The sequence below is a fragment of the Lutra lutra genome, chromosome 8 (genome assembly GCF_902655055.1).
Source record: "Lutra lutra chromosome 8, mLutLut1.2, whole genome shotgun sequence".
Lineage (NCBI taxonomy): Eukaryota > Metazoa > Chordata > Mammalia > Carnivora > Mustelidae > Lutra > Lutra lutra.
In genome coordinates, this window is record NC_062285.1 from 110,434,638 (window position 1) to 110,453,216 (window position 18,579).

The 18,579-nt window shown below is 34.8% G+C and overlaps 1 protein-coding gene across 4 annotated transcripts in view; it reads left to right on the forward strand.

The window, feature by feature from the left end:
• LRRIQ1 (leucine rich repeats and IQ motif containing 1) overlaps positions 1-18,579 on the forward strand; it is a 219,676-nt gene that overhangs the window by 199,661 nt on the left and 1,436 nt on the right. For 3 of the 4 annotated variants that reach the window (XM_047743252.1, XM_047743253.1, XM_047743255.1), the window contains one exon: positions 6,540-8,182. The exons of the other annotated variant lie outside the window; for it this stretch is intronic. In XM_047743252.1, the coding sequence (XP_047599208.1) occupies positions 6,540-6,682 (143 nt within the window). In that variant the 3' untranslated portion in view covers positions 6,683-8,182. Of the gene's footprint in view, positions 1-6,539; positions 8,183-18,579 lie in introns of those variants that run through there. 4 annotated transcript variants of the gene reach the window in all.

Here is an 18,579-nt window from a genome sequence, read left to right on the forward strand (position 1 = left end):
GTATGCTCTATTGATATTAGATTAAAGCATCATGTTTCTAACTGTAGTATTCTAGTTCTTATGCTTTTCCTTCATGTTCATTTCCTTTTTTAAAACAAAATGTGATACTCTGAATTTTGGGGGGGGGGTTGTTATTGTTGTTGCTTTCAAACCAATTTCTTACACTAGCTAAATTGGTGAGTAAATAAATGGGTATGGTCAAATGTGAAATGCATTTGTCAAATGAATGAAACTGAAGTGCCATAATACAATAAATCCTCAGGCTAGTGATGTTTATTGTTGCCAAATGTCTCCCTGCTAAGAACTAATAAGCATGAAAAGGGATAATGAAAGTTTCCATGAAAAGTTTTTGGGAAATCTATCCACAAGTCTTCACTATCTGGGAATGTGGAAATAAGTATTTGTTTTATACAAGTTCCATATGAGGACTGTAAAGATGAAATTATTAGAATAGAGTAAAATGGAAAGCAGCTACAGTGTGATAGTTACTAATATGATTTGGCACATGGAAGAAAATTGACAGGGAAGGTCCACCGTAAGACAGAAGAGAACAGTGTGTGCTATAAAGTGGGCACTAAATAAAGATATGTTGAATGACTGTGTAAATAAAAGGACAACTTTAAGATTTATTTATTTATTTGAGAGAGAGTGAGAGAGCTCTGTAAGGGGGCAGGGTGGAAGGGCAGAGGGAGAGGGAGAGAATCCAAGCAGACTCCCTGCTGAGTGCCAAGCCCTAGGTGGGGCTGGATCCCAGGACCCTGAGATTATGATCTGAGCCAAAATCACGAGTTGGACACTTAACCATTTGAGCAACCCGGGTGCCCCTAAAATGAAGATTTTAAATTAAAGCTTTCAAAGACCCCAAGTGATCTCAAAAATCTGATTTAGGTTTTAAATATTTAAATTCCAAAGGATAACTGCTTACTGATAAACATTTGAAGATTTACTTAAAATGCATTTTTTAAAAAGATTTTATTTATTTGATAGAGAGATCACAAGTAGGCAGAGAGGCAGGCAGAGAGAGAGAGGAGGAAGCAGGCTCCTCACCAAGCAGAGAGCCTGATGCAGGACTCAATCCCAGGACACTGAGATCATGACCGGAGCCAAAGGCAGAGGTTGTAACCCACTGAGGCCCCCAGGCACCCCTAAAATGCGTATTCTTGCTAAAAGTTTACTTTGGCTAAATTAATTAACATGAAAAAGTGGGGGGTAAGACAAGGTTATTAGAAATTAAAATACAGTGTTACATAAGAACTAGGTTATTTCAAAGGAGTATACATATCAATTAAGGGTAGAAATTACTCTCAATTATTAGCATCATTTATGCCATTGTTCTTTAATTACAAAGAACCATGGACACTTGGTTGTAAATATAATAAAATTGAATAGAGTCCTGAAAAGAACAATAAAAAAAAAAACTATTAAAGGAGATGGGAATAGACCTTACCTGAATTGACAAGAGTCAATTTGTCCCTTGTCATATGTCCAATCATATGTCCCTTGTTAATATGATAAGGGACATATGATCTGATTTTTAGAAGAAACAGTGTGCAGTAGAAAGTGGATAGCTGGGTAGCTTTTAGATTGTTAAGTCCTCAATGAGTTACAATTTTTATTTCCTAGTCAGTTTAGAAATTTAAACACTCAATAAGTATCTACTAGTGTAGTAGGAAGCCATAAAATTGCATTAATCGAAGTTACATAGAATAGTTACAATGGAAAGAAGAGTTTTAGTTAATTTAAAGGCCACATGTCAGAAAGCAAACCCAGTTCTGAAAAAAAATCACAATATCTATTTGTATTTTACAACCAAAAATAAATCACTCAAAAACATTCCTCTAGAAAAAAAATAATATTGAACAATATTAGTATGAGAACCACAGAAGTTATAGAAATAAGACAATATTTTTAGCACCACATTTTATCCATCTTTGTCTGTATAGAGACAGCCACAAGGTATCTTCAAGAAGAAATCAACACAATAGTGTGTTACAAATAGTAAAACCTGGCAGACAGTGCGTACAATAAGGAGGCCTTAAAAATTCTAGATCAAATATGAAGCATAGCTAATATAAAATTAAGAAATAGGCAAAATACAAAAGTAAAAATCTATACAGTATCTATTAAAATAAAATTCCTCACTCTATTTGATATGTACTAGCTTCTATGCTCATTAAGTATTGTTTTTCAATAAATACATGTAGCCAAGGCAAATTATATGTGTCTGATTTAGAAATAGTAGGCATCATGATTTTTACCAATAATAACAAATACTGTGGTTATTTTCTATCAAATGTACCAGACCTAACTGATTTTCTTTGTGACATATGTGTCACTTAAATATTGGGTAAGATGAATAATTGTAAATGTCCTTGTCCAATTGAAATACTGAGAAACAGAAATTTTATTAATAGTTTTACAAGTTATAGAAAAAAATTATAGTCACTGAAAAAGCTTGAAAACAATTTGAGAGACAAGCAAAATCACCATGATTTATTGAGGAAATCTGAATATAATACAGAAAACTTGTTATTTGTTTTGTTTTCATTCTCAGCATTAGACTTTAAACTAACTGAAGTTGACTCTAAGTGGTCATTATAATTCAAGGTTGGACATAGCAATGACCTTAAGAAGCCTCTGTTATTTGAACACTGTGATAACTACTTCAACCTCAAACTTACCCAGTGAAACTCATTCATAGCACTTAAAGTGATGTAAACGCTTTGCTGCTAAAAATTTGTTCTGGTCACTTTCATTAAAATGCTGAATTTTTTTTTCTCCATGCTTTACTTGTGCTGTATCTGCTGTTAAGCAGTACAATATGGGAAGGACTTTGAAAGGATTTCTATATCCAGATACACAGTGTTGGGTGTATTGATGAAAATCCAATGACGTATTACTATACATCATGAAATTTCTATTTTGACCGGTTTAATGAAGTTTTTTTTATACATACCAGAAGAGTCATTCAAAGCATTTTACATATTAAATTACTTATCAAAACACGGCATATATAGACCTTGACATTTGTTAAAGAACCAAGGATTTAACCAAAAAAAATTTTTAAAGGACCAGAACAAATCTTTAGCAGAACACAGATTATGTGGCAAAGAAGTGACTTATTGGAAGATAGAGTATACTTATCAAGACATACTTTCAGCATATATGTAAGAAATGGATTGGATAATTTGTATGATCACCTGCAAATATGCAGCAGACTGTTGTTAAAGAAACATAAAATCTATAACAATAATGTTGCAGGAAAGAGACAAAAACTGTAAAAGTCCTTTAGTCATTTTTTTTATTCCAGGAGCCCATCAGTAGGTCTAGCTCTAATGTCAATTTTTTGAGGCAAGATTCTCTTGCTATTGTATTTTCATGGGGGTAAGTAATTTTAGAATGATTAGACATTGACTGTATTAAATTGCTTCTTTATTTTCTTTTTTTCCATTTCTAGAGTAGTTACAGGACAAGGTAATAATAGCTTTACAATAAATGCCAATATGTGGTTCCTTTATAAACGTGTTGTTTTACTCCTTGATTTATGTTCCATGTATTTGGTGGTTCAAGAATTTATATGACAACACAAAGAGTCTCACTAAATGCAATGCGAGAATAAGCTATATTGATTATTGCCCAAATTATTTTTGTACAAGTAACAAAAAAAATAAAATGAAAGCTTTTAATCTCATCAAAATGTATTTTTTAAAATTATATGTATGCATAAGTATTTATGTAATTTTAAAGACTAATTTCCTATAGCATTTTCATTCCACTGAAAATATACTTCAAAATTACTATCCAAGTGTTTTAAAATATCACACAATATGTATGTGATAAATTATTTGCTGAAGGGGGTACAAAAAACAATGAAAAATTTATAAGCTGCCCTTTAAATGCCCTTTAAATATAGGGTTACATTGTAGAAAAGTACAAAAAGGCTTGAAGACTCATCAACAGCTTCAAAATAACAGAGACAGCAGAGCAATAATAGGAAGAAAACTTGTACCATACAGTAAATTTGTAGCCAAATGAAAAATCCTCTAGAATGCAGAAACACTGTTAAGAATGAGGATTTGGTAAAAGCCATGTTTTAATGCAATTCAATTTATTTCATTTTGATATAATTATTTTAAAAGTGTATGAAATTATAAATATTCCAATACTTTGTACAGAAAGTGTCTCCCTCCTTACATATTATTTGCCATCTTTGATAAAAAGCTTATATTAAGAGTAAAGGCATTAAATAATACATCTTTATACTATTAAGATAACTTTCATAGAAAATATTAACCAATAATGGACTATATGATTGGATTATATTTTAAAATGCATACTTGTACATATTATCTTGGTTAATGCTTGCAAGGAACTTGATTTAGCTTTCTCTATTGGAAGAAAACATTTGTGTCAGCCATTTGTAGAAATCTGCTTACTTTTTTTGTTTTTGTCTTAAATAAATATACCTGAGGTCTAAATGTGTCCCAGTAGCTCTTCAGTTCTCAGACCTCCCTGAGGTCTTCAACCTCAGCTTTCTCCCCAAATCATGTGTTTTCTGCATACATACTTACTACCCAGGAAAGAGTTTATTCATTAAAGAATTTTTACTGCTGGGGCAATGTGAGGGTTTGCTTTTACTGTTCTTGTTTTCCAAAATAGAACAAGAAGACTTTCCATTCTGTTATTTGGGGAAAAAAATACATTTTCCATCTGTAATAGCAGGTAGAAAGATGATAAGTTTTTAGGAGACTTTCTTACATTTTTTTAGGCCACTATTTTATCATTAGGAAATTCTTTAAAAAATGGAAATTCTTGCTTTTCTGAATTAGTAATATTCCTGTTGCTTGAAAAAGTTCACGCGGTTTTGCAAAGTACTCTGCCTGATTACAGGGAGTAGCTTCATGCAGGCTAGCTCTGGCCAGCACTTGGAAGCCAAGTTTACCTGGCATAGTCTTCATCCCTCTGTCTTTGACTGCCTATAAGTGCCAGCTATGAAAGTCTCTAAACTTCTGAGCTATGTTCTGTCTCTAACTCCATTACAGAGTTAAGCCTGGATCCCTAGATATTACTCTCTGTCTAGCATACCCCCTCTTAAGTCGATAGCTTTTCCCCCTGCCTTTCACTATATTCTTTTTGTAGACTAAAAATAAAATATGCTACCTTTATAGAAGTGCATTAACTACCTTGCCTTTGTTTTCACAGTTTTGGTATAAAAATCCAAAAAGAAGTATAGTGTTTTTTTTTAATTAACATATTTACCCCAGAGGTACAGATCTGTGAATCATCAGTCTTAACACGATTCACAGCACTCACCATAGCACATACCTTCAAAGAAGTACAGTTTTAAAAGGGCTTTTTAAATATAAAATGGGTTTTACAATCAATATTTACCATCATGCTGCACCAAATTTGAAGTTAAGGCAAATTTCTACAAATGATCTAATGTTTCCTAACCTTTCTATTTAGACATTTTTAAAAAATATTTTAAGTTTTAGTTGGAAAAGCAGTAATTTTTTTTAAAAAAATTATATATTTCCCCTCCTAAACTTATTTAAAGCACAGTAGCATCGCAATGGAGAGTAATGTGGTTTGAAGCTTTGCCTCATGACAGTACTATAGGAGCTCTGAAATTCCTCACTCTGCTGCTTTCCAAACCCTTTCCCCACACACCCAGCCCTGTGCTTGTTTAATCCTCAGGAGATTTAAAGCAGATGATCATAATTCTTTATTAGCATTTTTAATATGGCATCTTGGGATCTTGTTGAGTAAAACATTCTTAATCCACCATCCTATTCTTTCAACAACTATTTATTTATAGACTCTAACAATTTTTTATATAATTTTTTCTGGATAAGTTCTAAATTGTTGACTATAATAATTTCTTCCATTTTATAGCACTTGTTTACAAAGCACTCTCATAGGTCTTACCACAATTGCAATATAATCAGAAAGTCAGTACCCTTCATAATAACTGTGCAATGCACAGATTGTTTTCTTCATTTATAAAACTAAGCCTTAGAAAGGTTGTAACCTGTTTGGAGTCACAGAACTGGGTTTTATGCAGCCAGACTAGAACCCATGACTATCTTTAGATTCTAGATATAATGTGTTTTCTGTTTTACCAAGAATTCTTTTTTCTGAAGAAGTCCTTAATTCAAAAGAACTATTTCTAAAACTAATCATAACATACTCATTTATGAAAGCACAGTGATAAAAATTTAAACTATGAAAATATAAACAAATTTAGATATCTAAAACTAGGAAGATATATAATCTCAGTCTTGAGATACCAGTCTTGATTTGTAGGTAGAAGAAAACATATCTATTTTTTTCAATCATTTCCTTTTATTTGAACAAAATGTATTTTATACCAAACTTTGATAATTTTGCAAACAATAAGGAAACTCAGTATGCTTTTTAAAAAAAATTCACCATATAGTTCTAAAATGTGTGTTGTTGACAAATATATTTCTTACTTTAAAATGTAATTCTACTTGAATCAAGTTAAGTGAACGTGTCCATTTAATATCACTGTCTAGGTTTTTCAGTTAAGGGAATATTTGCACCCGTGATAACAAATACAAGACCTTCTAAGAAAGAACGTATATCATTCCGTGACTATCCCGTACAACTCAGTGGTGGATGGGGAAGTGGCAAAAAGAAGGCGAAAACTTCAAACTAATTCTTCAAGCTTCAGCATTCAAAACATATGGCACACGGTTTTCTCAAGAGATCTCTGGATATCTGGTCATGTTACCAATTGAACACAAGGTTTTAGAGTACTGCATTTAATTTGTATTATTATACATATTCCACAATTTTGTTTGCTGATGGAGTTATCTGATTTCCAATCTATAAAATACAGTTTTGCTATGGTCCCTTTGTTTACGAGGAATGGCCTCCAGAATTAATACTTAAAATATTTGAATGGAATTTGCATATCCAATTTCTTCTTTTATTTAAAGATTTTATGACATATGTATTAAAGATGGTTTTTGTTACCAGTAATAAGTTGTAATACCATACACATATTGTAAGAGAATATAACTATAGTTTATTGACACTGTCCATAGTATTAGTGAATAATTAATACATTGATAAATTTTTATTTGACCAGATTATTATCATTGGATATTTCAAAGATAAATTGATATATAAAATATTTAGAGTAGACAATGAAAATGGCCTTCATTTTTTTTTTTTTTTTTACTTTAAGTCATCTTAGAGTTAAGGAAATATACTTTCTGTTTAAACTAGAATGAAATATCAGTTTAAATATTTATGTTATGTATTCTATCATTTTAATTTTAGGTAAGGTGCCTCAAAATTTATTTAAAAAATCTTTTCGAAGCTCCATCTTAGAATTTTATAATATTAATCTATTTTAGTTATAGACCAGTTTTATTAAATTCTTACTATTTTGTGGTTAATATGCTGTGATGTCTTAGTAAATACAATGTGCAAAATACTGTATTTACCTCTCCTGCGCCTTAGGATTTTTATTTTCCTGAGTCTGGAGCTATTTTCACTAAGCTAGGTTCTCCAGTGACTTCCCAGTGTGTTGCTGTGTAATAGGATCCACTAAACTTTGGTTTTTTTCCCTTTGATTTTCCTACTCACTACTGAAGTATTTAATCTAAAAATGACTAAGCAGATTTAGAGATGTATTTATTTGGTTCATGCCCCCTATCGACTTTTAGAGCTCTATTGCATTTCAGACCTATAAATCTCTTTTAACTTGATTGAGATAGAAATATTAATGAACCTTGAGCTGTCAGTCAAAGGAAACAGAGATTCATATGTTGTGGCCTAGAAATTGAGCTTCGGAGCATAAGCTCCATGTGTAGTTGCTTTATGAACATGCTGTTATGTCATCCTTTTCCTAAGAGCATCCGCAGACCAGCAAAACGTAATGATGGAAAATGTTTTATCTCAACTTATTGTGAACCCTGCAAGAGAAAACCACATCAGAGCTGAAACTGATGGGGTTTTATGGTTCATATGTTCAAATCAATGAAATGGAAAGGTTAGTATGAAAAGTGAAATGTTTGTGATTAAACTGTTTTAGTGCCTAAAAACAATTTAGTCTATAGTTTCCTTATTCTGTGATTTGTGTAATTGTTTCATGATATTAATTCTGAGGAAGATGATGGGTGCTGATGCTTCTTCAATTTGTGGGTGATGATTGATGAAGATGTCAATAAAATAGTTTCCTAATTATGGTGTTAAATTGGAAGTTCTTTGTAGTTTTGTTTATTGTGTCTGGCCTTAAAATGTTCATTTGCAAAATCAGAGTTCAAGCATCATTTTTAACATTAAATTATTTGCATTTGTGAAGAGACATTAAGGCAAATATTTGTCTTTTAAGATTTGGGAAGGCAAAAATATGAGCCTATATTGTTGCTTAGCTGACTGAATTTTGGATTGATAGTGATGGACCCAGGCAATGTTACTATTCAAATGCACAACCCCAAATGACATTTTGTCTTTCCTGAACCCTTCCCAAATCAATTCTCACCTTCCTACCTGTCCCTTACCCCAGTGCTATCACTATCACCAGGCATTTCCAGTGAGAATGGCAACGTGAATCCCTGATCACAAAAAGACTGGTAGAAGTGTTGGGCAATGTTTGGAGATTCCAGAACGTTTTGATATGAGAGTTAACTACATTGGTTTATGGAGGTATCATCTTCCCAAGGTCCAGTCTGCCAACATCTTTGTGCATATAGTGCATTATAGGAGAGTTCATTAGGTATTTTGAGAAGCATTCCAAAGCCTAATTTCTTGTTGTGCTCATAAATTAATTAAAGGTACAACCACCACATTAAAAAACAGAAAAGTCAGAATAGTATAACAAAAGCCAAAGCACTGTTAAAGGCAACGTTCTGCCTTAAAGGCAAAGGGGAGAATACACAAAGATTCCTGGAAATTAGTTTTGAGTTTTTCTCTTTTGGAGAAAACAATGGATAATGTGTTTTAGCCAGAAAGAATAAGTTGGAAGGCACAGACAGGGATTAAAAGGTTTTTACATGAAAATTGCAAATGAACAATAAATAGTGGTGTTTTAAGAGATCTCTGTCTAATTTTAAATCCTCACATCATCAACATAAGCAGCTTTGGATGTTCCATGTTGTGATTATGCTGTTATTGAATTGGCCATTGTCATGATTTTCTCTTGGTTGCTTGTAATTTACTCATATTCTCTCATTTTTCTCAAAATCTAGGTAACATTGAGCCAAAGTTCAGACTAATAAAATTAAATACGTAGGGTATATTTTAACAATATCTTACTGGTAGTATGCTATAGTTGAAGGAGCTATAATAAGTTTCTTTAAAAAGAGAAACATTTTTGCTTATTTTTTGAAAAGAAAAATAAGTTGGTAAGGTCCCCCCTTATTATTTCCTTTATTACCATATTTTCTACCAAATGCAGCTTCTATCATCTTTAAGGCCCAGAAAATAATTCACCATCTGAATTTAAGGTTTACATGACTCTATTAGGAGAAAGTGAGTAATCCAGTGAATACTCTAACTTAGGGGAAGAAGAACCCCTTCTCATTCTTTGGAATAATGGTTGCCAGGGCTAATTTCTAACTCATCACAAAAAGGAGAGGTAATTCTGTCTTTCCCCTACGGAATGAAATCCATTATCTACCATGATATCTTTGCTTACCCAGATGCAGCTGTTTTTGTCACTGATGGCTGTGAGATTCAGAGAAAGCCTCTTTCCAGAAGCTAAAGAACTGTATTCTAGACCTATGGTATCTACAACCTTAGCCACTAGCCACATGTAAGCTACCTGGTACTTTAAATACAGTTAGTCTGAATTAAGAGATGATGTAAATATAAAACGCACAGTGGATTTCGAGCATTTAGTATGAAAAGAGAATGCAAAATTGCCCAATAATTTTATATTGATTGTGTTAAAATAACAGTATTTTGGCTTAAATAAAATATATTACTGATTTTTTTTGTATTTTTTAAGATGTAAGTACTAGAAAAATTTGTAATTACATGTATATTGAACATAGTATTTATATTGGATAGAACTGATCTGGAGGCTCTTCTCTGAGGTAACTTAGGTAGGGTGTTATTGATGCAGAAAATAATTGGTGAGATGGTAGATAAAATATAGTGACCCCAGAAAACAGGGCACAAAATTTCTAGTTTGTAAGAAAAGAAAACTTTGATTCTGCTAAACATAATGAATATTATGAAATAAAAAGGAAAAATAACCTCACTTGTGGTTCTAGACTTTAAGATAGTAAAATTAAATTTAATTCAGTTAAAATTAACATATATATATATATGTTCATTTTGTTTTTATTTGTTTTTAATAAGAGACCATCTTATAAAGTCAAGTCAAAGTCTTTTATGTTACTGGTGGCAAGCACTCACCTTGTAGTCTATGTTATCTCAGGTTGTACATATGTACAGCTGTTAATTTTCAAACGGCATGATTTGATCTGTGACATAAATAAGGTCTTTTAATGGGAACAATATTATATTTGGCATCTTACTGTATTATAAATCCAGTTTTATTCTAATACATAAAACATGAAAAGCCACTAACATACATAAAACATGAAAAGCCACTAACATTTGCATAAATGAATATGATACATCTGAAAACAGCACATAGAGTGTTTCTAAGTTCTAGAAAGCATATAATCAACATGTGCTTTATGTGGTTGTGCCTGACCACCATTTTTCCTTCCTCTCCAAATATTATGCCATTCATGTACTGTTCCTAGGAGCCAGAATTTCACCTGAGTCAAAATTGAAGTGAAACATTTCATGTGACTTTTCACTTATGACATATCCCTACCAGCACTTTAGAGCGAGAGACCCCTCTAGTAGATCTGGACCAACCACCTGCAGAAAGGACCATAAGGACTCTAGAGCTCCGTGAAGAACTCACGGAGCAGCAGGAAAAGACTGCCATGACTGGTAAGTTCTGCTCTACACTGAGAGCTTAGAGTAAGGGCTTCTCTGGCCCTTGTCTGTCATCTTTGCCTTCAGACAGTAGCTGGCCAAGGTGCTACAGGAAGGACATCCTTTCTAGGGAAGTTATGAGAAAAGTGAATTAATTCAATTATATAACAACCTTTTTATTTCAATGTTTATTTTTACCCTGACTGAGCATATCTTCATAGCATCCTTACATTTTAGGTATTGGCATAACCACTTTTCCAATGCAAAAGGAAAGATGAGAAACTACTTCGTCTATGCTTTCTTTATGGAAGCCTGAATGCATCTACCAGGGGTAACGAAGAGAGTAAATGAAAAAGCTTTTTTTTTTTTTTAGTGTCATTGTGATTTCCTAAAAATAATTTTGTCTTGAAAAAACTGTAATAGAAACTTCAAACTTGTTTATGGTCCTCATAGAATTGTTCTAGATCAGCATTGTAGAGTACAAATAAAATGTGAGCCACATACATAATTATAAATTTGCTGGCAGTTCTTTACAAATGTAAAACATTGATAAAATTAATGTATTTTATTTAACCCAATACCTCTGGTACATTTTTTTCATCAAATAGAATTATATGGACATTATCTTACAGGAGAAACAAAACAAAACAAAACAAAACAAATTTCAGCTATCCTAGCCCCTAAAATTAACATGTTTGGGGAAAAATAAAATGGTATAAAAATAAGATGGTTTCTGACTGATATGTATCACAGACATAGTAAGGGTAGATCTGTTTCTCATCTCTCTCTGAATCATTCAGATTTTGTCTAGCCATGGACTTTCTATTAACTTTGAAATGAATCCAGTGCTTAGAATAACTCAATATAATACATAAAAGAAAGTAAGAAGTCAGCACAACAATTTTGTTCTGTTCAGTACATGTTCTGGAATGAAGCATACAGAAGAAAGTGAAGAGAACATATTCTTTGTAATCTGTCTTATGTTCTTTTTTTTAAAAGATTTTATTTATTTATTTGAGATAGAGAATGAACCGGACAGGAGAGCATAAGCCTGGGGAGGGGCAAAGGGAAAGGGAGGGACAGATTCCCTGCTGACCCTGGAGCCCCACATGGGACTGGATCTCAGGACCCTGGGATCATTATCTGAGCCAAATCTGTCCTATGTTCTAATCCTCACTCTGATATGTCATCTTTAAATCTTTTTTTAAAAATTTTTTTTGATTTATTTATTCGACACAGAGAGAGAGAGATCACAAGTAGGCAGAGAGGCAGGCAGAGAGAGAGGGGGAAGTAGGCTCCCCACTGATCAGAGAGCTGGATATGGGGATCGATTCCAGGACCCTGAGATCATGACCTGAGCCGAAGGCAGAAGCTTAACCCACCGAGCCACCCTAGGTGCCCTGATATGTCATCTTAGACAAGTAAACAAGCTCTATGAGTCTCCTTGCTTATCACTAAAGTAGGCTTACAACTCCTAGGGTGCTATGAAGTCAGGTGACAAAGTATATGAGAAACCCTTGGCTCAGTACTTTGGGTATCATAAGTACTCAATAAATGCTGACTTGGCAAAGAAAATCTTTCCAGACCCATCTTCCAAAATTAAGCCAAAAATTGGATTGATTCTGCATACCTTATTTAGCAAGTATTTCTATGAAATAATGGAAAATATTTTAAAAAGATCTTTAAAACTGGCTTCTCTAAATTTGCCTCAAAATGACAGTAGAATTTTATTTTTCAAATACATATATATTGAAAAAAAAACACTTTCATATTGAGTATTCTCCACCGAATGTATACAGAATACTTTGGAAATGTAAAAGGCATACATTTCTAAAAGCATGTAGTTTATTTCTTCACATGGACAAGTAAAACATGTATTTCTAGAAAATAGGTTAATACGCCAGAACCAGAATTCTGTAGGCAGTGCTCTATACTCCAAAATGGAACCATAACATGTTTCCATTATCAAGTCCCAAAAGGGATGCCAGGTAACTGGCTAGATGGGCGCACATGCTCTATTCTCTCATATTTCTCCACTTCTCATCCCCTCCCCATCAAAGGGAAATATTGGCTCATTGTCTCTCTAGGAAGACAAAGAAAAGCATAACCATCCCTTGGTTTTATCTCTTTTTTAATCTTTATTCATTTTTTGATTAATAAGAAACTTGTTTTTTTTTAAATCTTCATGAATTTAAACTAACTTCAAAAGATGAGTGTTAGTTAGAATGTTAGTGTTAGTGTTAGTGTTAGAAGTTAGATCCAATAAACAACAGTATAAGGAACTTCTATTTTAGCATCCCAAGAGGAACAAAAAATGTTTTGAGTATGTGAAGTATTAGTTTCAAATGAGAATGGACAGGAAAAGAGTGCTTTCACATTCTATTTAATTGGCCTCAAAAGATGAATTGATATTGAGGAAAGCATTTTAGGCAAAGGATACAGACTGAATAGATACCTGGAGACAGCTAACAGTGACATGTCCAGGGAATGGAAAGAACAATCCAGAGACTGGATTATTGGACAGAAAAGAGAGAGCCTGGTGAGAGAGACAGAGAGAGACAATGACATTGAGAAATGTCATTGGGAAGTAGGATTGGATAAAGTACCCTGAGATCTGTCCTACCTGTAGATTTTAGATGGAAAATGCTATGTGATGGTTTTCAAAAATAGGAAGGCAATGTTATTATTACCAATAATTACTGGGATAACCTCAAAACAGACATGATCAGGGAAAGTTTTAATTTGATTCAAATATGACATGATAGCAATAAAGTTACTTCCACCAAAGTCTGTTGAGAGTTGGTTTCACATATGCTGATATACTTCAATCTGAGCGAGGCTGCTTCCGAGTATAGACATGGGCTGTACTCTCTGCAGAAGCTCCTACCACAGGAACATGGATACGGACAGTGGTATCCTGAACGAGCTGCTCTGCTCCAGGGAGAGTGTTCCATGAAGCTTCAGGAACACGGTGCTGAGACTTCTAAGTCTAATAATGGCTAGAAAAAGCTAGAATTCCTATTTACTCTGAATATATTAGAATCAAAGAACGATGAAGGTCTCTGTCCTAGTTGGCTTGGGTTCCTATAACAGAATACCATAGAGTAGGAGGCTTAAACAAGAAACATTTAATGCTTACAATTCTGGAGTCTTCAATTCTGAGATCAGGGTGCCAGTATGGTCAAGGGGCCTCTTCCTGGTTTACAGGTGGCCATCTTCCTGCCATATTCTCTCATGGTATGGATTGAGACTTCCCATCTCTTCATCCCTGTGTAAGAGCATTAATCTCATCATGAGGGCTCCACTCTCAGGACCAAAAATAAAACCCTAATCACCTCCTAAAGGCTCCACTTCCAAATAGTGTCACAATGGGAATTAAGGTTCCAACATACAGATTTTGAGGGGATCATTCCGTCCATAGCAGTGTCTTAGAAACCATGTAGTTTATTTAATTGATTTGTATCAATTGTATATTCTTTTTTCAATTCATGGTTTACAATAGGAATATTCTAACAAGAGAAGCTGAGACTTTAAAAGGTAACTGTATTTGTTTGAGGTGTATGCAAATAGATGGTTATTAATAGACCGGGGAACAGGAAAATTTGTTAGAGGTAATACCTATGTTTACAACCTGATGGAATTGTAGTTTGCAGCAAGCACACTTGCCTCAAACTAGTACACACATGTCAGGACATAGAATCCTTGTGGAGATTTGTTTCTCATGTGTGATCCTCTCTCTTTCTTAAATAATCGTAATTGCATGTTTCATTTTTTCCAATTTATGTAGTTGAATTTTCTTTTTTTAAAGTTACATTTCATTCTATAACACCACTCATTTATTTTTGTTGTGTCCATAATCTTTACTAAGCGCTTTCCCATTCTGAATTTTAAAAGTCATAACAGTAAACACACAGTGCTTCTAATATGGCCAGGCATTCTCCCTAAAGGTCTAGATACATTAATTCTTTTTATATTTACTCTCATCTGTTGAGATAGGTACTAGTCCTAGCCCCCTTCTAGGGAAGATGATACTGAATCATAAAAGGTTACATACCTTCTCAGCATCACACAACCAGCAGGTGGTAAATGTGGACCTAAACCATGTGAATCTGAATCTAGTCTGTATTTTCCCACATGAAACAAATACACACACACCCATTACCACAGACACTGTGTGTAACCACCTAGCCAAAACTGTTATCAATAGGTAATTGAAAAAGCTATCTAAATAATAAAAATGTGGGCAGGCCAGAATGATACTATGGTAATCTGACAGAAAACATTTGCTTTCAAAACGTAGTCTTTAATTTCAGCTCATTATTAAAGGAAAATATGGAAAAAGTTATTTTTTCCTTAGAGAAAATTAATCCTAATTTGGAAATTAATAGTCCAGTAATTGGGGGTGATGGAAACTTCAGAGAGATAATGATATGGTAAGCATGAAGGATGCCGTCTGGAAGCTTTGATTTGCAAGAGACAACACAGATTTACCTATGTCAAGTCTCTTGCCCAGAGTATGCAGCTTTGGGAATCTGCTCACTTTTTAGTCACAGAGAACTTTCATTGTTAAAAATCTTGCTTTTTGCATAAAAAATCTTGTCTTCTAACTGAAGCCCATCCATCTAGTTCTATCGCTGAATAAATGTAATCAGACTTTTGCACATCTTCTCTTAGCTAAAAATCACTAACTCCTTTAACCATTCTTTGCATGACAACTTTTCCAAATCCTCTTTGACTCACCCACTGAATGGCTAGAAGAGCTCAAAATGATCAGTTTCTCTAGTTTCCAGAGCACTTTTCAGTTCTGGAGATTTCTGCATAACACAGTGTACAGTGGGGATTAATCTTTCTCTGTGTGTGATGCTTCACTTCTGCTAATGTAATGTAGGAGAAGTTTGTTCTAACTACCTTAGCAGCTAAATCATGCAGTGCATTTAAAATATCCTCAGATATTTATTGTTTGGTCCCTTATAAGCTCTGCTTGCCCTCTTCTATATTTATTTTTTAACCTTAATTTGAAACTTTGTCTCCATTTGTTTAATTCCATCATTCCACTGTCTCCAAAAATATTTGCTTCCCAATCTTTCTTGTATTCTAAATCTTTATCCCTCCTAAGAATACCTACTTATATAAAACTTCATAAGTGCAACACCTGTGTTTCAGCTTTTGGAGAAAAAATTACTAGAATTAAGGTCCAGCTTTAATAAATAATACTGGAAGGAAATTTTTAAAATGATGAATAGGATTCTTGTGTTCACTGCTGGAACTAAAAAGTTGCATGAGATACTTCAGAGAAGAGCTGCTATCCTATACCATTTGCCTCAACTTTGATCCAGCAGTTAGAGATACCCAAAGAAGTTTGTGTAGCTCAAATGAGACACCCACTGCTCATACACCTATTTCATTTCATGAAAAATAAAAACACCTATTTCATTTCATGAAAAATAAAAGTACATTGATAAGATTTTTAAATTCATTTTGTCAAGACATATTACTTTTTAAACTCTCAGACAGTACTCAATGTTGTATTAACATTAGATAGAATGCAGAATTAAAGGACATAATTAAAACAGAATAATCACTTAGATTTTGCTTAATTCAAGTATTGAGCAATTCTTAATGTAGCAAAAGAATGACGGTAAACCCCTCTCCCCAAAAGTAGCCCATGTGAATCAAAGATAGCACATAAGAAATAATTTCATCAATGTTAATCAGAAATGAACTTTATTGGAAATATTTAGTTTCTCTGAAAGTAACTACATGAGATTACCCTCAAGTCAGTTCCTTTTAAAATTAAAATCTTCCTTAAGAACGGAGTTTATTACATGAATATATTTTGCATGTGTAATTATAATACACATATGTGTATTATATGTGTCTATATATTGCACAAGTGGTTGAAATCTTACAAAGACTCTAATTTAAGTAAACTGTTTAAAGCCTTTCTTTCTTTCTTTCTTTCGTAACTTGAAAAACAAATACTTCCTTAAGTATTTGAGAGAATAGCAGTAAATTTTAATTGCTTGTTGAACTTTATTAATAAATCGTGCGTTCATGAGGTTTTGTGATCTCAGACAGCAAACTGTGAAGGTAAGAGTTTAATTACTCTGACTTTATCACAAAAGTCCATGTGATGTTGGGAACTGAAAAATGACGTAATCCGTTGAGCTCCTGGGATTCCTTTTTTAGCAGCCGCCTTCCCAAGCATTGGGCGACACCCTGCTCTAGAGGTAGTGCGTCAGCTTTGTTTAACAAAAAGGATATCAAAAAATCCGGTAAAGGTTAAGAAATGTTTACTGTAAAACAAGATCCTCAAAGAGACTAGACTGTTGCCTGTTACTTAACGCGTTCACTGAGAACCTCTTGCGTTCAGGCTGAACCCTGGCTTTCCCCAGCCAGGACAGTGAGCGGCTCATTCGCTGTGGAAGACAGGTAGAAGAGTGATGTGTGCGTTACTTTACACACTCGCACACGCACACACGCTGTCAAAAAGAGTCCGTTACAGGTCTTCTGCTTTATCCCCTAAATCTGCAGCAATTTGCGATATGGATTAATTCTGATCGCCAACTTGTAAAACAAAAAGGGCACTGTCCTTACCAGGGGACGGCTGGATGATCTATTTGCCAATATAAATATTTGGATGGAAAGCTTAAAATATGTTGTTTTTCCAAGAGTTAGACTTTAAAGGAGGGAAAGCACCACTGGTGAAATATTAGCAGCAAATCGGTTAACCACTAACTTCTTTCTGTAGTCGTGGAGGCTCTTTTAAGTTTACGGGAGAAGCGAAACTGCGTTCTCTGCTCAGAATAGACTCCCCCATACTTGCACTATCCATCACAGCGTCCTCCCTGCTCGTAGGTAACTCCGCGTACAGCCTTGAGTCACTTCAAGGGGTTGTTTGGTGATGCACCCTTTACCCCCAGAGGCCTATCAGGGCGGTCCCTTGCGGCGCCCCCCCCCCTCCCCGGGCAGTCCAGACGGTGGTCCCACGCCGAGGTGCGCACCAGGTGGCGGCCCGCCGGTGCCCCGGGACGGCTGGACTTGCCTCCAGGAGTTTGCTCCGCTCACAGACGAGGCACAAGTTCCTGACAGGAGAGCTTTGGCGGGAGGTCGGGCCGCGGCAGCCACTGGGCGAGGGCACTGGGTCTGGGACGCGGGTCTGCGCCGCAGGGACGCCGCTCGCAGCCCCGGGTGGTGCCGGCATCCCAAGGAGGGGGCGGCCGGCAAGCTCGGCTTTCCTGCTGCGAGCCACAGAGAGCATTTCGTTCCCAAAATCTGCTCGCGACACTTTGCAAATTAAAGTTCACTTATCAAAATTCACATCAGGAATTTACGTTGCCGGGTGGGGCGAGCAGGACAGGTTGGAAAGGAAAAGTGAGTGAATATCAGTCTTTACCTTTCTCTATGGTTCTTTAATGATTTTTCCGAATAAAGGAGTCGGCCCTCCCTCCCCCTGTCTCTAAATAAACCAGGGTGTAGTGAACATCTCTGTATTTTTCGTCTTTCTTTCGAATTTGCAAAGCACCACGGCAAAGAGGTTGAACTAGATTGCGAATGGTTTTCAGCAGCTTACAAGGAGGTGCTTTCTAAGCGCACAGCGTTGGCTTTGTGCAAACTCTGTCCTCCTGACCTTGTCGAGAGGTA